Source organism: Ctenopharyngodon idella, chromosome 17 (genome assembly GCF_019924925.1).
Source record: "Ctenopharyngodon idella isolate HZGC_01 chromosome 17, HZGC01, whole genome shotgun sequence".
In the NCBI taxonomy this organism is placed as follows: Eukaryota; Metazoa; Chordata; class Actinopteri; order Cypriniformes; family Xenocyprididae; genus Ctenopharyngodon; species Ctenopharyngodon idella.
Window position 1 is genome coordinate 18,044,236 of NC_067236.1, and position 21,189 is coordinate 18,065,424.

Consider the following 21,189-nt stretch of genomic DNA (forward strand, 5'->3'; position numbering starts at 1 on the left):
TAAATGATAATAATGTATGATTTGAGTCATGTGACCTTTAAAGCATGCTGATGAATTATGTTCCTGAATAATCAGGCCGTTTACGCACATTTACAGGGTCACAGAGCAAAACCCTTGAAGCTCAGAGTTTGTGTTTGTTGAATCGCTGATGTTTTGTGTGACGTCACGACTGAGTTCACTGAAAAACAATTTATGAATCTCATTTTGAGAACATTAATGGAAAAGTTGATGATCATGTGAGAAACACATTGTGAGAGATGCTGAGATCAGATCAGATCACACTGGAGGTTTCTGATATGGATATTTACAAATTGATATATTCACAAATCTGAGCGATTGTGCTGTGATGGATTTACAGGAGAGATAAAGACTCACTGCAGACTCTGATGTTCTTCCTCAGCGTTTCTGTCTTGTTTTTCAGCACAAATATCTAAAAATCTTAAATCAAGATGCATTTACTGGAGAAGCAAAATGACTGAAGATATAAGTCAAAAATGTATCAAAATGTAGTGAGTTTTTGCTTAAAACAAGAACAAATGCTGCCAATTGGGTCAGAAAAACTTTTTGATCAATTCCTTAAAAACAAGACTGATGTTTAGATATTTGTACTGGAAAACAAGAGAAAATACTGAGGATTTCATTTTTTCCAGTGTGTTGCACATAAACTGAATGATAAATGAGTTGCAGGATCTTCTGCGGTTTGATGCGTCTGCAGCTTCACCTGAGACTGAACACGAACTCACTGCTGGAGGAAGTTTGTCAGTCGCAGCAGTACTGCAGGGACATTAGACACGGGTCAGATCACCACACACACACACACACACACACACACACACACACACACACACACACACACACACACACACACACACACACAGCTGAGGCTCACTGGAATGTGACGTGAGACTAGCACAGACAGGAGAGCACTGTGAGGACGGAGAGTCTCAGAGGTCATTAGCAGATCCGACTCTAACGCTGTGCTTTCATTACCAGAGTCCGCCAGTCTTCATTCACAGCAGCGTTTATATGGAAGATTGTTTCCGCCATAAAGATAAAAAAATTTAAGTAACTGCAATTTTTATATCAATTCTGATTCTTTTTCTTCAGAGAAAAAAGTCAGAATTATGAGATATAAACTCGGAATTAATATAAACTCAATTCAGAGAAAAAGTCAGAATTGCGGGATATAAACTCTAAATTAATATAAATTCAATTCAGAGAACAAGTCAGAATTGCGGGATATAAAAATTGGAATTAATATAAACTTGCAATTCAGAGAAAAAAGTCACAATTGTGAGATGTAAACTCGGAATTGCAGGTTATAAACTCAAAATTAATATAAACTCGCAAATCAGAGAAAAAAGTCGAAATTATGAAATATAAACTCGGAATTAATATAAACTCGCAATTCAGGGGAAAAAAAGTCATAATTGCGGGATATAAACTCGGAATTAATATAAACTTGCAATTCATGAAAAAATGTCAGAATTGCGGGATATAAAAATTGGAATTAATATAAACTCGCAATTCAGAGAAAAAAGTCACAATTGCGAGATGTAAACTCGGAATTGCAGGTTATAAACTCAGAATTAATATAAACTCGCAATTCAGGGAAAAAAAAGTCAGAATCGGAATTAATATAAACTCGCAATTCAGAGAAAAAGTCAAAATGATGAAATATAAAATCGGAATTAATATAAATTCGCAATTCAGGGGAAAAAAAGTCATAATTACGGGATATAAACTCGGAATTAATATAAACTCAATTCAGAGAAAAAGTCAGAATTGCGGGATATAAACTCGGAATTAATATAAACTCGGAATTAATATAAACTCGCAATTCAGAGAAAAAGTCAGAATTGCGGGATATAAACTCTAAATTAATATAAATTCAATTCAGAGAACAAGTCAGAATTGCGGGATATAAAAATTGGAATTAATATAAACTCGCAATTCAGAGAAAAAAGTCACAATTGTGAGATGTAAACTCGGAATTGCAGGTTATAAACTCAAAATTAATATAAACTCGCAATTCAGGGGAAAAAAAGTCATAATTACGGGATATAAACTCGGAATTAATATAAACTTGCAATTCATGAAAAAATGTCAGAATTGCGGGATATAAAAATTGGAATTAATATAAACTCGCAATTCAGAGAAAAAAGTCACAATTGCGAGATGTAAACTCGGAATTGTAGGTTATAAACTCAGAATTAATATAAACTCGCAATTCAGAGAAAAAGTCAAAATGATGAAATATAAAATCGGAATTAATATAAATTCGCAATTCAGGGGAAAAAAAGTCATAATTACGGGATATAAACTCGGAATTAATATAAACTCAATTCAGAGAAAAAGTCAGAATTGCGGGATATAAACTCGGAATTAATATAAACTCGGAATTAATATAAACTCGCAATTCAGAGAAAAAAGTCAGAATTGCGGGATATAAACTCTAAATAATATAAATTCAATTCAGAGAAAAAGTCAGAATTGCGGGATATAAAAAAATTGGAATTAATATAAACTCGCAATTCAGAGAAAAAAGTCACAATTGTGAGATGTAAACTCGGAATTGCAGGTTATAAACTCAGAATTAATATAAACTCGCAAATCAGAAAAAAAAGTCAAAATTATGAAATATAAACTCGGAATTAATATAAACTCACAATTCAGGGGAAAAAAGTCATAATTACGGGATATAAACTCGGGATTAATATAAACTTGCAATTCATGAAAAAATGTCAGAATTGCAGGATATAAAAATTGGAATTAATATAAACTCGCAATTCAGAGAAAAAAGTCACAATTGCGAGATGTAAACTCGGAATTGTAGGTTATAAACTCAGAATTAATATAAACTCGCAATTCAGAGAAAAAGTCAGAATTGCAGGATATAAACTCAAGAATTAATATAAACTTGCAATTCAGAGAAAAAAGTCAAAATGATGAAATATAAACTCTGAATTAATATAAACTCGCAATTCGGGGAAAAAAAGTCATAATTACGGGATATAAACTCGGAATTAATATAAACTCAATTCAGAGAAAAAGTCAGAATTGTGAGATATAAAGTCGCACTTACCTTTTTTTAATAATTTTTTTTATTCTGTGGTGGAAACAAGCTTCCATAGTATTAAACAACGTGGCGCAGGATGTGAAAATGATAACTGCATCAGGCTGAAACTAGCAAAAAACACGTGTGTCACGCCTGACGTCGCATTGCGCTGGGTGTATGATAGGACCCTGAGTTTCACAAATCATCACATTAAAAATACCATTAAAACTGGATGATATTTAGAGCTTTGAAGTGCTGGAAAAAGTGTGAAGCCCTTATATTTCACTCTCAAAAGGTTGTACAAACCCTTTAAAAAATAACATTCGACTATTTCTGCCACAATACCATGGTTACAGTTAGAGTTACTCCATTAAATCGATAGTGAATGTTGGTGATTTGTTGATTGAAAAGCCTTCTATAACTTGTTCATTCATGGCACAATGTTTCTCCTGGTTTCCACGTCAGCGTTGTTTGATCTAATATGGTTTATAACAGAGATTTCTGTGCTTCTCACCATGTCTTAAAGCGATATTATTAAAGGGATAGCTGATTTAAGGGATGTCTTGATTTAAGAATGTTTATATTTGTACTGGAAAACCAGACAGAAACACTGAGGAAGAAAATGACTTTTTGCAGTGCCGTCACTGTCTCTGAGCTTCATAAAGCTCTTATGAGTAGTTTAACAGCAAGTGATTTCAACAGCATAATAGCTCGGCGCTCACACGGCCGATGACTCTTCACTGCACTGAATCTGTCATTATGTTATTGACTTCACTGCTGGAAATACACACTGAATCACTGTATTTCTCAGTCCTGAAAGCAGCAGGAAAACCAGACCATGGATGATGTTGATAGTCAATGCGATTCTCTACACGTGTCTGAACTTCAAAACTGACAAAACTTTTACATCCACTTAAACCCCCAAAACACCAGCTGATTCAAACAGACTTATGAAGAAAAGATCCTGCAGCCTTTCAGACACGCAAACCTGAGTCTTGTTGGAGCTGCTTTGAATCTAAGTGATGAATGCAGAAAGATCTGGTATGCCGATATATTTGTGTGCATGTGAAAAATCCTCTAGATGTTGTTCTGGTGTGAAGGCGGCATGTGGTGGGCAGATTTCTGAGGAAGCAGATGAATAAATGATGACTGTATATTGACGGATGGTCTGATCTTGCTGTCGCTCACAAACACTGACATTCTCTTCATTCTGAAGAGCTCACGTTTTACAGCATGAAACTCTTTTAGCATTAAACTCTCGTTTCTGATGATCATACCACAGGTGAATAAGATAGAAGCGTTAACTAATAGATATTGATTACATTAAGAATTGCAAAAAAAAAAAATGTTGTAATCCAATATCCAATTTAATTAAGGGTCAAATGATGATCAGTTTATCTGGAAAAAAACTACATGTCAGAACTGAAAACTTCCTCCCAAACCAAACAGATCATCTACTGAACCTGAGCGTCCACTAACTAAACTAAACTACTCCTCCTCATCAACAAGAGCTAACAATGTGAGAAAAAAGGAAAATAATTATTGTTTTTTTTGGACCAAAAAGAACATAATTTCTTTTTTTATTAATCACTTAATCACCTGTTTAAATATCAAATGCACTCACGGCCATCTGTTCACCCATGGACGTGCTGGTCTGAAAACGAGGTGTGTTCAGGCGTATTGTTTGGCATGTTGCTATTTTGAGGAACTGAAAACGACTGTGCCTTTGACCAACTGAAACCTGCTCTAAAGTCAATGGTGCAGTATTATTTTGTCATTTAAAGGCGCATTAGTAATATGGGCCCATAGGTGGGTGCACAACACACGTACACTCTGCTTATTACACACACAGAAGCACACAAACATGCCAAATATTAAAAATAAAAGGATTACAATGTAAAAGATTATTATTGTGTGCATAAAGATAAAAATGCTTTGGTGGAATCCGGCTTGTCCTGTAGATGGTCTGCTGACGCGCACGAGCAGATCTGTTTCCTCACTAGAGAAGCGTTCAGTTTTTTCACTTGCAAATTCCGCCATGAAAATAGCGAATCCATCATGGCGCGAGCGCAACTGGCTTTTAAAATGAATGGGAGATGAGACTCTGACTGGTTTATTGCACTCACGCCCAAATACTCATACTCATTGAGAGAATAGGGACAACCCTTTTGGACCATGTGCCTGGAACGCCGACCACTTTTCCCGTTGTTAAACTATCAAAAGTGGATTCGGACACACTCTAAGTACACTTGCGCTATGAGCTTTAGACCATGCGCTTAGATGGTTAAAATAGGGCCCTTAAAGTTTAAAGATGTAGGAAAACTAACACTTCGTAACAAACACTTTTTTCTCCACAGCAGGGGAGCACTTTTCCACTCCCTAATATATGGAAAAAAGTAGGAAGTCACAAAGTCTCATGAAAAACAAAAACTTTTCTTCAAATTGTGTCTGAATTACACAGAAAGCGAGTAAAGAGCGCTCATTTTATAATCACTGAAGCTGTCGGTCAGTTCAGTGTGATACTACAGAAGAACAATGGTACGTTTAATAAGAGTAGAATATTTACATTTTCCCTATAAAAATTTGTTTTTTGTACGTTACTGTTGTTAGTAAAAGTTATTTTAAATTTTTAGCTTCAGCTTCAGCTACCCTCCCTGGTTATGAACAAACGTTCTTCCAGTAACGTTAATAGAACATTCCCTCAATGTTATCTGTAACCGTTTTTTCTGAAACGTTTTAGTTGAGTGTTTCATTTTTTAAATGTTACTACTTGTTTCAGAACATTCAAAAGTAACATTCCCTTAATGTTTGAAGAATGATCAAATGAAATGTTCTCTTATCGTTCACATAACCAAATGATTAAAAGCAAATGATTATTATTCTTGTGGATTTTGATCTTGTCATGCATTCACACATAATGGGCTCTTTTCTCACGTGTTTGAGAATGTGTGTGTGTCACGTTAAACACATCCAGAAGGCACATGCCGCGCTTGTCCTCAAGTGTTTGTTTGGTTTGTCTTCAGCGTTTCACTCGGCCTCAGATGATGTTGGCTTTATCATTCAAAAGAAATCACTCCACTGTTTCCCTGGAAACAAAAAGCCACGGAGACATCAGACGTGTGCCGTCCATCAGCCTGTCCACGTGTGCGGCGACTGAGAGAAGAACTTCAGATGACCTTCTGCTTTAAATCTAGTTATCTGAGCGTTTCTGCTCCTGCTGTACATGTACAGTTGATGTTTTAGAGAGGATTTTTGAGTCACTTTAAATGGCACTTTATACTGCTCATGTGTCTTCAGATCTCTGTGAGATTTTAGTAGATGATTTACACCAGCGAGGAGGTATTGATGTGACTCTCTTCCGCCCTCTAGAGGCGCTTCAGTCTCTTCACACAGACATCAGTGGACAATGAACCATGTCAGGCATTCATTTCCAAATGGACTTTAGATGTGCTTATTTCAAATATGTGATTCTAATGGGATGATATAATGACTTTAAATGACATTAATAAGTATATTAGCTCTTGACGTTTAATCTTATATATTTTATTGTATTTTATTGGATGATTATGATGATATTCTCTGATGAACGAAATTAATGAACTTTCACAGACGAATACTACAAATAAACTTCTTTAAAAGCATTTCAACTGATTTAAGCAGTTTAGAAAATTTAAATGTACATGACGGTTTCTAACAAACACAATCTCTTGATATCATTCAGATACTGTTTCTGACAATTATCTAAAATATACATGATAGTTTCTAAGATTTTAGTATTTTTGTTATTATTTGTATGTTTTTATTTATTTATTTTATTTACAGTTAGACATTTTAGTGCTTTAATTTAAATTTATTTCAGTTTATTCCCAATCAACATTTCTAATATTCATTTAGTTTATGTTTTTCATCTAATATTTTATTTTATTTCAGCTTTATTTCAATGTTTTCAATAGTTGTAGTTAACAATAATAGCCCTGTATTAAACATCCAGAGCTAATAAAAGAGCTTTTAAGTGTTTATTCCATCTGTTCCTGTGTTTCCGCAGGAGATGGCCGTGCTGAAGAGCGTGTGAACGGAGAATCGATCATGGCCGGCGAGAACATCACCGTCAGCGCCAACGTCTCAGACGTCCACCCCGCTCACACACAGCCTGTGGGAAGTGGTCGCCATCGCCAGCGTATCGGCCGTCGTGAGCCTCATTACGATCATCGGGAACGTTCTGGTGATGTTGTCCTTCAAGGTGAACAGCCAGCTGAAGACGGTCAACAACTACTACCTGCTGAGCCTGGCCTTCGCCGACCTCATCATCGGCGTCTTCTCCATGAACCTCTACACCTCGTACATTCTGATGGGCTACTGGTCTCTCGGCAGTCTGGCGTGTGATCTGTGGTTGGCGCTGGATTATGTGGCCAGTAACGCCTCTGTTATGAACCTTCTGGTCATTAGTTTCGACCGATACTTCTCCATTACCCGTCCGCTGACGTATCGAGCCAAACGGACGCCGAAGCGAGCGGCCGTCATGATCGGTTTGGCCTGGCTCGTGTCCTTCGTCCTCTGGGCTCCGCCAATTCTGTGCTGGCAGTATTTTGTCGGCAAGCGGACGGTTCCCGAACTACAGTGTCAGATCCAGTTCTTCTCCGAGCCTGTGATTACTTTCGGGACAGCGATAGCGGCTTTCTATATCCCTGTGTCCGTCATGACCATCCTCTACTGCCGGATATACAAAGAAACCGAGAGACGCACCAAAGACCTCGCCGAACTCCAAGGCGTCAACTCTTCGTCAAACTCCAGCGGCGAACCTCAAACCGTCCGCTCGTGTTTCGGCTGCAAGCATACAAGCGAAAGAGAGCGAAGTCCTCCCAAACCTGCTGACTTCAACAGCTACGCCTCCTCAGAGGACGAGGAGCGCTCGGCTTCTCCCGGCGTCTTCCCGACGTCTTCCAGATGCAAGGCCGACAACGAGGACCAGAGCTACTTCAAAACAAGTCCGACAAGAAGCAAGAAGTGCGTCTCGTACAAGTTCAAACCGGCGTCCGGTCCACTAAAGAACGCCAACGGAGACGCAAAACCCTCATCCTTCTCGTCTGCCGAGTCTGTGAACGTACCTTCTTCGTCATCTTCTTCCAAACCCATAGATGGCACACTGAAAAGCCAGATCACCAAGAGGAAGAGGATGGTCCTGATCAAAGAGAAGAAGGCGGCCCAGACTCTGAGCGCCATCCTGCTGGCGTTCATCCTCACCTGGACGCCCTACAACATCATGGTGCTGGTCTCCACCTTCTGCTCCGACTGTGTCCCGCTCTCGCTCTGGCATCTGGGATACTGGCTGTGTTACGTCAACAGCACCGTCAACCCCATGTGTTATGCGCTCTGCAACAAAACCTTCCAGAAAACCTTCCGCATGTTGCTGCTCTGCCAGTGGAGGAAGAAGCGGGTTGAGGAGAAGCTGTACTGGTGCGGACAAAACCCTGCGGCGGGCGGCAGACTCGCCTGAGAGACCCGTTCAACTTTACATTTCCAATCACAGCAGGACAGAAATGGCACCATTCCCAGATTTACTGTCAACAGAAAAGTTTCTCTTCTGCTCACCAAAGCTGCATTTATTTGTTCAAAAATACAGTAAAAGTTGTGAAATATTATTACAATATAAAATAGCTGTTTTCTATGTGAATTTATAGTTAAAGGGGTGATTAATTATGATTTGACTTTTTTAACTTTAGTTAGTGTGTAATGTTGCTGTTTGATCATAAACAACATCTGCAAAGTTACGACGCTCAAAGTTCAATGTAAAGAGAGATATTTTCTTTTACAGAAATCACTTTTTAAACGGCTGGTAGGGACTATAACGAGCTTCTTCCCAGGTCGGTGACATCACTAACCCTAAAATTTACATAAACCCCGCCCCCAAGAACACACAACAAAGGGGGCGGGGCCATGTTGGGCTGCTTTAGAGAAGAGGAAGAGTTGTTGTAGTAGAGTGTTGTTATCATGCCATCATTTTACGCCGGACTGCTTCACAAACGAGGGTCAATTCAACACAAAAGATTAACATGACGGCACATGCTAGTGGATGAGTTGAATCAACTCCACAGCAACTACATAAATTTATCCACTAACCATTCAGAAACGTCTAAAAGTTGTAACTTCTTCCTGAGTCTCTCCATCAGTGTCGACTCCGGTTTGAACAATGTAAGGCTGAACACCGTTACTGACAATCCTCATTTTGTCTGCGTGAGATTCTCCAGCTTTGTTGTTGTTGAGCTGTTAAAGCTCCGCCCTCTTCTGGAAAGGGGCCGGGAGCAGCAGCTCATTTGCATTTAAAGGGACACATATAAAAACGGCATGTTTTTGCTCACACCCAAATAGGGGCAAATTGAAAACAGCTATTTTAAACTAATAATATTTCACAATTTTTTACTGTATTTTTGATCAAATAAATGCAGCCTTGGAGAGCAGAAGAGACTTCTTTCAGAAACATTAAAATATCTTAATTATTCCAAACTTTTGACCGATATATTTTAGTTCACCTCAAAAATGAACTGTTTCAAAAAGGAGTCCTAAATGTACCATAAAACCAGCCCATATGAGCCTCCTGTAAATCTTTACCATGTTTGAGAAGGGAATGATTGAGTTAAAGGAAAAGTTTGCAGATTTTCAACCAGCTTTGTGTCGTTATAGTGTCGTTACAATATGTAAATGAACGATGTGTTGTAAATGATCTTTCTCCATGTTACCTGATCCCAGATCTCTCAGTGTATTTGCCAGCAAAAGCCCATGGAAAAAGGATGAATTAAAACTAGGGACGAGCCGATATTATATTTGAAAGCCAATAACCGATATATTGGCCAATAAATCTAAATCAGAATAAATTTATATAATTTTTAAGAGGCAAAAACAAAAGTCTCACCATTAAGAGCCAAGTCCCAAGCACACAATTATAATGTTCTCATTATAATATTATGTATCTTATATGACAGACGTGCGCTGTATGTTGCACTTAACTGTGTTTTCCTTTTTGAAGTGATTTCAGTCAGATTTCAAGCAATTCAAAAAAGTGTCTCAGCTGAAGGAAATAATCCATTATTTATCGGCTTCGATATATCGGCCAAATTTTCTTATTGGGCCGATAACGATAACATTAAAAATGAACATTTACCGGCTGATACCGGTACATCCCTAAAACCCGTACATCCCGTTAAAAACGCATCATCCGGCATATTTCTGACAGCTCCAGGAATTTTGTAAAAATTACAGATAGTCTGCATTTATGCACTCCCAAAAATCAAAAATGCATTATGGGTGTTGAAGTTTTTGGGAAAAGGCAACTCGTTTCTACTGACAAGTTTTATTAAAAGCCCATCTTGCCAGCGTTGAATTCCCCCTTTAATAGTATTTCCGTCATTTTACTGTGAACTTTTCCTTTAACTCTTGGGTTCATGTGTGTGAAATCTTTCAAGCAGTTGTGTGTGATGTTCAGACACTTTCACAACACTAAACCTCCCACTGATGTCAAATATGAGGGATGATGTAGATCCAGTCGTAAGGATAAGATGAACGTCGGTGTTGATGAGTTTCTCAGAACAAACACACCATCATCTTTTTGCTCAGTGATGATTTTATTCATGTTTGTTACCGTGACAGTGTTAATAAGGGCTAATGTTGTACATTTCAAAGGCTCGATGTCGATTGTACCCACTTCAGATGCCTTACTGTGCCATTATAAGAGTGCAGAGGAGTTTTAAAATGACAAGGAAACTCTTAAACGCTTCATTTCTCCTCTGCAGGAGCTGAAGATGCAGTGATTTCATTCGAACGGATCTGGATGTTTCTTGCTGTCATGTTGATGATGCTGTCGTGCTGTCTGCGTTTCAGGAAACAAACTGTTTAATGACAGTGTGTGATTTTTATCTGTAGGTGCTTGGAAGATTCTTTTTAATGTGCCGTAAACAACTCAATGAAGGTGAACAAAACATGTCAGAACTTTCAATTTTCGTCGGCTTTATTGCTTGAAGGATTGAAACCGCACTGCACAAAACTTTAGTGTTTCTGTCTTGTTTTCCAGCACAAATATCTAAACATTCCTAAATCAAGATACTTTTACTGGAGAAGCAAAATGACTGAAGATATGAAGTATTGTTAATTGAAAAAATGGTGAGTTTAAGCTTGTAAAACAAGAACAAATATCTGCAAATGGAGTCAGAAAAATAATGTTGTTTTCCCTTTGAATTAAGTGTGTTTTTCTGACCCCATTGGCAGATATTTGATCTTGTTTTAATCATAAACTCAATTAATTTGACACATTTTTCAGGTCATTTCTCCAGTAAAAGTATCTTGATTTAAGAATGTTTCGATATTTGTACTGGAAAACAAGACAGAAATACTGTAATTTTCAGTGCGTCTTTGGTCTGTTAATTCCCTGTAATCGTGTGTGTGATCAGTTTTATGAGACCTTTTGCACTCTTCAGTACAAATAAATCTGACATTTAAATGTTTATTGAATAAAAAAGAAATAGATAATTGATCGTCATGTGTTTAATGGGTTAATAATTCATCCCTACACTGCAAAAAAATCACATCTTATCCAGATTTTTTGTCTTGTTTTATCTAACCATCCTTAAAAAAAGATGTAGGCCTATTCACTTTAGAAGCAAATATAAAAATACCAAGAATTTACATTTTAATTCCAGAGAAATCTAACAGAATTTTGTGAAGTTTGTTCTTAAAGGCCCGTTCACACGAAGAACAGTAACTATAAAGACAGCGTCCACACCAACGAACAATAACGGTCAAACGTCATTGAACATGTTTTTGCTGTTCTTGTTGCATTTACACGGCTTTAAACAAAATGGATATATGGAAAACAATCTGTCATACCCTCGGAATAAATGGTGAGAGGTGTTAACGATGAGATCATTATGCCAGGCTAGCAAACAGTGTAATATAAAATGACCTCAGGTATCCAGCGCTAGTTTCGACAACATTGTCTTGCTTCCTTTGAAGTTTGATGTTTTTATTCCACTATATTGACTACGTCAGCTAAATTCACTGTAAGATTAGATCGATACACTAGATTCACAAGAAACATAGCATGCTGAGGACATCTGCTGGTTAAAGTATCCTTGAAAAGGGGGTTTGACCTTGACTTGTCAAACGGTGGATTTTTCTGGACCTCTGCGACTAAATTCTCCGCAAGGTCGTCCGCCATTTTAAATGCGCGAGCCCTTAAATTAGAATGGATTCGTTCCACGGCTGGAAAAAATCATTCTGAAAGTGATCCCAATTATATTGTTCCTCTATATCGTTATCGTTATAGCTGTGGTGTGGACAGTGCTATTCTTTTATATTTAGAACGATTTGTTTTATTTATATCTTTATCGTTATCTTTATAGTCATCGTCCTCGGTTTGAAAGGGCCTTGAAACAAGAAAAAATATGTTTGCCAGTGGGGTCAGAAAAATAATCTTCCTTTGCAGATTATTTTTCTTTCCTTATTGACATCTTTTTTCTTATTCTTTTTAGATTTAAGCAGAAACATCACCAAATTGTGTTAGATTTCTCTGAAAGCAAGATTTGGCTTCTCAAGTAGCCTCAGTATATGTTAAAGGATGTTTTGATGACTGTATTGGAAATCAAGGTCAGAGTTCGTCTCTGGCACAGTCTCCGCTCCGGATGACTTTGACTTGATCTGAAGGTCTCACCATCATCCAGGCATATTTGCACAAGTGTTCTTTGTTGCAGTCTTTCTGCCAGTAGATGACGTTCCTGCGGTTGAGGTTTGCGCCGGCGCAGGCGTCGTACCACCAGCCGCCGCCCGCCACGCCCTGGAACTCCAGCTTTGCGCAGTTCTGGAAGTAGTTGTCGTTGTCGCGGTCTTTGGTGGTGAAGCGCTGGTTGTCGTGAAGGTAGTTCTCGGTGTCCAGCGTGAGGGCGTCCGCCGCCGTGCCCTGGAACAGACCCAGACGCAGGCGGTACTGGGCGTCCTCGTCCTCCACCAGCACCGGGTCGTACTCGCCCATCTTGGTCACCGCGTCTTTGTCCACCAGCTTGATGGCGAGCTTGTAGCGCACGGGTCCGGCGGTGAGCTGGTGCAGGTGCTCGTTGCCCAGCCAGTGGTTTCCGGTGAGGGATCCGAACCCTCGCTTGTACTCGTCCCAGCCGCGGTCGAAGTCCACGCTGCCATTGACCGTGATGTGTTGGATGACCGTCCATCCGCCCTCGTGCATGGCGCAGTAGACGGCGATGGGTGAAGCTCCGGGCCGGATCAGGTACAGGCCGTCCCGCGCCTGACCGCCGGCGCTCTGCCACAGCTCATAACAGTCCCGGGGAATCTCTGAGACACAACAAGAGTCACAGTCAGATCTCTCTTCATTCATCAGTGACGGTGTTCTGAAGAACTGCTGTCACTGTTAACTAAAGCTGAAAGCATTAAATATAGCATTTTTGGAAATAAAGCTGAAATAAAATATAACTATTAAATCAAAACTTGCCTTGGCAACTAACTGAAATAAATGTTTAAGTTGAAGTACTACAATTTGTGAAGTAAAGTTAAAAAAAAGAATGAAAAATATATAAAAATAAAGCTAAATTTAATTAAAAAAAATAAATAAATAAATAAAAAAATTGTCTTGGCAAATAACTAAAATAAATAAATTTAAGTTGAAGTATTAACATTTCTATAAATAATATAAAAAATTGAAAAATATATACAAAATAAATTAAAGCCAAATAGAAATATTAAAAATAATATAATAATAATAATAAATTTGTTTAAGTACTAACATTTCTAAAACTAAAATAAAAAATAATAAAATATATAAAAAATATATATAAAAATAAATTAAAGCCAAATAGAAATATATATAAAAAGAAGAAGAAATAAATAAATAAAAAATGTTGCCTTGGCAACTAACTGTAATAAATATGTTTAAGTTGAAGTACTAACATTTCTAAAATAAAATATAATAAGATATAAAAGAATATAAAAATTATATATATATATATATATATATATATATATATATATATAAGAAATATTAAGATATATTAAAAATATATTTTAAAAAGCTAAATAGTAATAGTATATATAAAAAAATGAAAAATAAGAAATCTTGCCTTGGAAACTAACTGTAATAAATATGTTTAAGTTGAAGTGCTAAAATTTCAAAAACTAGAAAAAATTAAATATATTAAAAATACATATAAAAATAAATGAAAGCTACATAGAAATGTAAAAAATGAAAAATAAAAAGAAATGTTGCCTTGGCAACTAGCCTAACTGTAATAAATATTTTTAAGTTAAAGTACTTAAAATTTCTAAAACTAAAATTAAAAAATAAACATAAAATGTATAACAATAAATTAAAGCTAAATAGAAATATTTATAAAAATGCACACAAAAAAGCACATAAAATTACTAAAACGTAAATTACTAAACGCGAATGAAAATATGAATACTATAATGGACAATAATACTAGAATAACAGTGTTGTGAAGATCTTTCATCAGTCTCTTTCATGAATCAGAAGCCATTATCTAGTGTTTGTTAACCTGATGTAATTAGTCTTTATCAGGACTAATTATATGAGTCCTGCTTGACCTTTGACCTCTGCTCTGATGAGTCAAATGTCAGAATGGGTTAGTGGAGTAAAGTTAAGAACACTGCCCTGAATCCACTCAAACAAACTAGTATTTCTAAATCGTAGAAACGAGAGCCTCAATAAAGAAGCGTTTGATCTTATTTAATGACTGACTTTATAAAGGAGCAGAACTGAACACATATTTGACTATTAGTTCACATTAACATGATTACAAAGAGAGCGAGCTGACGTCAGCTGAGAGGAAAGTCATTTCAGACCCGGAGCAAGTTTCTGTGAAAACATTTTTAAAATATTTACAAAACTGGATGTTTTGAATGTTCAGAGAACATTACAGAAATAATGTTTTGGGAGCGTAATCATAACGCTCTTAGAGCATATTTTTGTCAGCTGGTTTTGTCAGGACGGTGAATGAAGTCTGTGTTGATTTTAAGCACAGATGAAACTGCGATCTGACCTTTCTGTCCGAGGTTCAGGATGAGTTTGTGCTCCTCTGGCGCCAGCAGATGGATGTTTCCAGCAGGAGACGCTTCAGTCCGAACACACGCCAGCAGCACGAGACAAACACACAACATCAGCATCCTGAATCACGAGAATCAGTCCGGACCGGCAGAGAAACGATGTTCACGTCAGGTCTGACCGCTGAGTGTGAGAGAGAGAAGCGTCTCACTATCAGCTGGACTTCAGCCCCGGCACCGGAAGGGTTAACGCTTTATCTGGACTCTTTACTGTTGAGAGTTTCACTTGTTTTATCTGATTCATTTCAGCCTTTGACTCCGTGTCGCAACACCAGTGACTGATTCATGACCCGATTACCAGCCGAACCCAGACCTCCGGACAGAGATCAGCAGAGATTCATCACAGGAGTAATCCACAAACACCAAGAAACACACAGAATAAACATGCTCATAATAATAATAATAAAATAAATTAAAGCTAAATATAAATATTTTTAAAAAAGAAAGAACACAAAACTTAAACTAAAACTGAAAACTGAAAATATGAAAATAATAGTGAATTGAAAATATTAATAAATACTATAATAGTATACAAATCAAATTGTATTACTAAAATGTGTAAATGTATATTTATGCTGGATTTTGGGCAAAAAAATAATATGTCAGAACTGTATTACAGCAACAAGCATCTAATGAGAGTCATTGTGAGCAATAATGAGATATTTAGAAAATATATAATGGAAAATATTGACAGAATTAAAGAGTTTGATAGCTGTAGATGTTGGTCAGATTCACAGCAGATCGTCATTCGTCACACGCAGCGCTGAACAACATCAGTGTTGAGATGAACTTTATTCCTCTGTGACGGTCACTTCAGACCTGTGTGTGTGTGTGTGTGTGTGTGTGGCTCTCCTAGGAGAATTACACACACAAACACACACATCTGCTAAATATAGATTCAGTCTCTGTCCATAAATGTCACACTGGATTCATTTGACACACACACTTTCTCACACACACTCTCTCTCTCTCTCTCTCTCTTACACACACACACTTCCTTAGACACACTCTCTCTCTCACACACTCTTAAAAACACACTCTCTCACACACACACACACACTTTCTTAGACACTCTCTCTCGCACACACACTCTCAAAAACACACTCTCAAAAACACACTCTCACACACACACTCTCAAAAACACACTCTCTCACACACACACACTCTCTCTCTCACACACACACTTTCTTAGACACACTCTCTCACACACACACTCTCAAAAACACACTCGCTCTCACACACACACACACACACTCAAAAACACACTCGCTCTCACACACACACACTCTCTCTCTCACACACACATTTTCTTAGACACACTCTCTCACACACACTCAAAAACACACTCGCTCTCTCACACACACACACACACACTCAAAAAAAAACACTCTCACACACACACACACACTCTCTCTCTCTCTCCACACACACACACACACACACACGCTCTCCCTCACACACACACTCAAAAACACACTCGCTCTCTCTCTCTCACACACACACACACACACACTCAAAAACACACTCGCTCTCTCTCTCACACACACACACTCTCAAAAGTACACTCTCTCTCTCTCTCACACACACACTCAAAAACACACTCGCTCTCTCTCTCACACACACACACACTCTCAAAAGTACACTCTCTCACACACACACACTCAAAAAAAAAACTCTCTCACACACACACACACACACTCTCTCTCACACACACACACACACTCAAAAACACACTCGCTCTCTCTCACACACACACACTCTCAAAAACACACTCGCACCTCACACACACACACAAACACACACTCTCTCAAAAAAACACTCGCTCTCTCTCTCACACACACACACTCTCTCAAAAACACTCTCTCACACACACTCAAAAACACACACTCTCTCTCATACACACACACACACACACACACACACACACACTCTCTCTCTCACACACACTCTCTCTCTCTCACACACACACACTCACTCACAGACACACACACACACACCAGGGACCATCATTAAACTACACAACACAATATGTAAAGAAAGAAAACAAAGAAACAAGAAAGACTTTCATTTATTAATTTGAACCTTTATTAGTTTTTCTTTGAACTTGTATGATAGTTTATAATAATAACTACTTCAGTAAATAAATTGATTTGATAAATAACACTTCACAATAAACTCATTTGTTAACGTTAGTTAATGCATAAACTAACAATGAGCAATAAATCCTTCCACAATATATCAGTATCTTTAATGTTAGTTAATTAAAATGTTCATATTAGTTCACAGATACAACTTTTGATCTTAAAAATGTGTCAGTAAAAGTTCAGATTAACATTAACAAAGTTCATGTTACTATTGTAGTTAAATAATGCTGACAAATGAAAGTGTTACTGCTGTCTCTGTTAATATTATTCGACGGACATGAACTAATAATGAGGAGTTGTATTTGTATGAACTAATAAAGGATTGATCAATACTGTAACAAATGTACTGCTCCTTTAGTTCATGTGTTTACTATCATTAACTGATGGAGCATTACAGTGAAGTGTCATTAATGCAGGTGAAGCAGCTTCAGTGGAGTTTAATGAGCAGCAGTGTAATGATAAAGTGTCATTTACATATAAACAGATGATCTGACAGACAGAAATATTGTGTTCTGACCTGCTGAAGTCTTTATCAAACACAGCAGATGAACCTGTAGAGTTCAGTAATGAGTAATAAAAGCTTTTTAACTCTCTTAGCCGTTTTATTCTGTATATGACACGGCCATATTAGTCTTTCCTCTCCGCCTCGGAGCCCCGCCCCTTACACTCTGAGCCCCGCCTCGAGGGACCCTGGCTCCGCCCCCTGACCTCCCTTGACTTTTAGGCGGTGAGAAGAACTTGGTCACGAGCTCCGAGACGTCAGGAAGCTCCTGGTTGGAGTTCAGCATGTTCATGGACTGCTCCATCTCCTTCAAACGAAACAACATGATCAATCAGAGCACAGCATTCATGTTTGATTATGAGATAATGAGTTCATACCCGCCTCATCGCCGGATCACTGGGGTTGATGACTTTAGGAAGGAGAACAATGATCAGAAGAGGAAGAACCATCATAAGAACCTGAGGGAGCGCACAAGAGTAAAGTAGAAACGTCAAACCGATGTGTTGCAGTTACAGGACCGGACTGATATGGCAGTGACCCACCATCGGGTTCATGAGGAAATCGGACCATGCCCAGGTTTCCCGCTGGATGAAATATGAATGTAGACCGACGCATCTCATCTGAAGAGGGTACGGCAGTCGGATCACCTCCGATGTCTTGATGTAGTTGACCACACGAGCCCTGCATGAGCGACACAGAACTGGGGCCGTTTACATGATGACAGCGTTTTTTTTTTTTTTTTTTGAAAATGATACGTTATCGTCTCTGTGTAAACTACAAAAACGTGAATTTGTAAAAACGCTCATATGTCGTGTTCAGTATATAGGCGTGTAGTGTTACTTTACAAAGTGACATCGCCATCTACTGGCCTGACAGCAGAATACAGCGATTTTAGTCGTTTTCGTGGATTCGTGCGAACGGGGATCGTTTTGACAACGTTGTCATCTGTACGCGAAAAACGCAAAGGAAAACTTTTACGTTTTTAGTACATCGTTATCGTGTAAATGATTCCTTAGAAGTTTTTCTTCATTGTTAGTTCATGTAAGCTGAAGTACATTAAATAATATTAACATACAACTTTGATTTTAATAATGTATTAGTAAATGTTGAAATTAACATTAAGATTAATAAATGCTTTAGGGTCCGTTTACAAGACAGCGTTTTCAACTAAAAATCTAAAAAATTTTAAGCGTTTGGGCTTTTCGTTGACATGACAAGGACGTTTTTTTTTTTAAACAATACATTACCCTCTCCGTGTAAACTACAAAAACGCTCAATTGTGAAAACAGTGACATCATGCATATGTCGTGTTCAGTATATAGGCGCGTAGTGTTTCTTTACAAAGTGACATCGCCATCTACTGGCCTGACATCAGAATACAGCGATTTTAGTCATTTTCGATTTGGATTCCGTGTGAACGGGGATCGTTTTGACAACGTTGTCATCTGTACGTAAAAAACACAAAGGAAAAACGTTTCCATTTTTAGTACATCGCTGTCGTGTAAATGATCCCTTAGAAGTTTTGTTCAATGTTAGTTCATGCATGCTGAAGTACATTAAATCATATTAACATACATCTTCGATTTTAATAACATAACGTAGTCGTTTTTAACTAAAAACTGAAAGCTTTTTATGCGTTTTGTACGCACAAAAAAAAAAGCAAAGGAAAAACTTTTTCGATTTTAGTAAATCGTTGTTGTGTAAACGTACCCTAAGAAGTGTTCATTGTTAGTTCATGTTAACTAATCTTAACAAATCGTAAGATGTTGCCTTATTCGTAATTCGTTGATTCTCCCTAAAACCTCCCGCATATAGACACTCAAAGTATTCCATATTCATAAATATAACTGTCAAATCAAAAGTATCTAAAAGTAATCTAAAAGTAGTCAGAGTACATTACCTAAAATATCTAATCTAATAGGTTACTAATAGGCTTTAAAGAGCATCCGATGCAGAAAGTTCACATCCACGCACCTCATTTTCCCTGTAGTGGTGATGTCGACTCGGACAGGCTGGAATCTGTAGGTTGGAGAGGAGATTTCCAGAACATACGATCCTGATGGAACATCGCTGACTGTGAAACCTCCATCATCTCTGCAGAAACAGCAGGATACTAATGTACAGTGATCCCGGCCAACAAACATATGCTCTAAGAACGTTTTGATAACGTTCCCATTCAGTTATAAAAACATTATTTATGAATCTTCTTTGAACAGCTTATGCAATCATTAAGAAAACATTCAATTTTATTCCGCAAACATTGTGGGAACGTTACATTTGAATGTTCTCTGAACGTTCCGAAACATGTAGTAACATTCTAAAAATCGTTAGGCAAACATCCAACTAAAACGTTTCAGAAAAATCATTTCTATAAACAATGTTTTTGTACTAACGTTTTGAGAACATTATTAAATACCAGATAATTTTGAACGAACGTTCTATTCTAAGAACGTTTGTTCATAACTTTGAAAGAACCTTGCCAGAACGTTCTGACAACGTTCTCTGTTAGTTGGGATGATGTCTGCAAACACAGAATGTTTCCCTAAGGTTCCCTTTTTGTGGGAACCACATAAGCACATTCTGGGAATATGAGGGGAACGTTATGCAAACTAAATGGAACGTTCGATTTACGTTAAGAAAAATTCCCGGCTAACCAATAGAAAGTTTCTGGGAACCAAAAACTCTTAGCTGGGATAGTACTGAATCATTACCATATTCATGTAGCGAGGTATTTGCATATAACATGCACCGTCATCCGCGCTCGCTCACGTGTCTCAGGCATGACATTTGTTTTGATGTCGTTCACGCACCTGATGAATCCCACGTGTTTGTCTCCGTCCAGCAGAACCCGAGCAGAGCAGATCCAGTCCTGAGCTCTGACACCCGGGACCACCGCTCGACCCGACACCTGAACCCTCACATCCAGATCTTCTGACGTCTCGTAGTCTTCGAGTAGTTTTATGTCCTCGTGAGAGAAACTCGCGTGCAGCACGAACAGCAGCAGCAGCGTAACGCACGCGCGCACACGCGTCTTCATCGGATCGGTTCACGTTTTCCGCTTCGTCGGTAGCTCGTTAAAGCTGCTGCTGTTGTCGCTTTCGGATAAAAATAAATCACTACGTGACGGTTTGCATTACTGTCTGCTGTCAAAGTTTGACAGGCGCTGCGCTGCGTGATGACGTCACAGAACGCGTGCCGACTTTATTCACAACAACTATTTTATTTCAGAGATTATAGCATTAGTTCACCAGGGAAATGTGTTTCGAAAGTGTTGCGTCTCAAAAAGTCTTGATGCTCGTTTCTGAACGGGTAATATAAGCTCATTATTGAACGTTCCCTGCGGGGGGGAATTTTATCGGTTAATTTTATTAATT

At 38.0% G+C, this 21,189-nt stretch overlaps 3 protein-coding genes across 3 annotated transcripts; 1 reads left to right on the forward strand and 2 right to left on the reverse strand.

Moving 5' to 3' along the window:
• The first annotated feature begins 3,077 nt into the window (after positions 1-3,077).
• On the forward strand, positions 3,078-11,575 carry LOC127498922 (muscarinic acetylcholine receptor M5-like). Its single transcript, XM_051868901.1, is given in 2 exon segments — positions 3,078-7,192; positions 7,194-11,575. Coding segments are annotated over 2 exon segments (1,407 nt in total). The 5' UTR covers positions 3,078-7,144; the 3' UTR covers positions 8,553-11,575.
• On the reverse strand, positions 11,573-15,359 carry LOC127498923 (fibrinogen-like protein 1-like protein). The gene is made up of 2 exons (XM_051868903.1): positions 15,109-15,359; positions 11,573-13,387 (listed from the first exon to the last, which is right to left on the reverse strand). The coding sequence occupies exons 1-2, from the start codon at positions 15,230-15,232 to the stop codon at positions 12,693-12,695; spliced, it is 819 nt and encodes a 272-aa protein (XP_051724863.1). The 5' UTR covers positions 15,233-15,359; the 3' UTR covers positions 11,573-12,692.
• Positions 15,360-17,222: 1,863 nt separating this feature from the next.
• LOC127498797 (ER membrane protein complex subunit 7-like) lies at positions 17,223-21,005 on the reverse strand. The gene is made up of 5 exons (XM_051868541.1): positions 20,626-21,005; positions 19,790-19,909; positions 18,358-18,496; positions 18,193-18,273; positions 17,223-18,122 (listed from the first exon to the last, which is right to left on the reverse strand). The coding sequence occupies exons 1-5, from the start codon at positions 20,850-20,852 to the stop codon at positions 17,916-17,918; spliced, it is 774 nt and encodes a 257-aa protein (XP_051724501.1). The 5' UTR covers positions 20,853-21,005; the 3' UTR covers positions 17,223-17,915.
• Positions 21,006-21,189: the final 184 nt, after the last annotated feature.

Excerpts from the sequence above, each read along its gene's own strand:
- LOC127498923 (XM_051868903.1), bottom strand. The coding sequence starts at position 15,232 with ATGCTGATGTTGTGTGTTTGTCTCGTGCTGCTGGCGTGTGTTCGGACT. Across the intron at positions 13,388-15,108 it reads CCTGAACCTCGGACAGAAAG|AGATTCCCCGGGACTGTTAT; the intron begins GTCAGATCGCAG and ends GTTGTGTCTCAG.
- LOC127498797 (XM_051868541.1), bottom strand. The coding sequence starts at position 20,852 with ATGAAGACGCGTGTGCGCGCGTGCGTTACGCTGCTGCTGCTGTTCGTG. Across the intron at positions 18,497-19,789 it reads ACCACTACAGGGAAAATGAG|GGCTCGTGTGGTCAACTACA; the intron begins GTGCGTGGATGT and ends TCGCTCATGCAG. Across the intron at positions 18,274-18,357 it reads ATTTCCTCATGAACCCGATG|GTTCTTATGATGGTTCTTCC; the intron begins GTGGGTCACTGC and ends GCGCTCCCTCAG.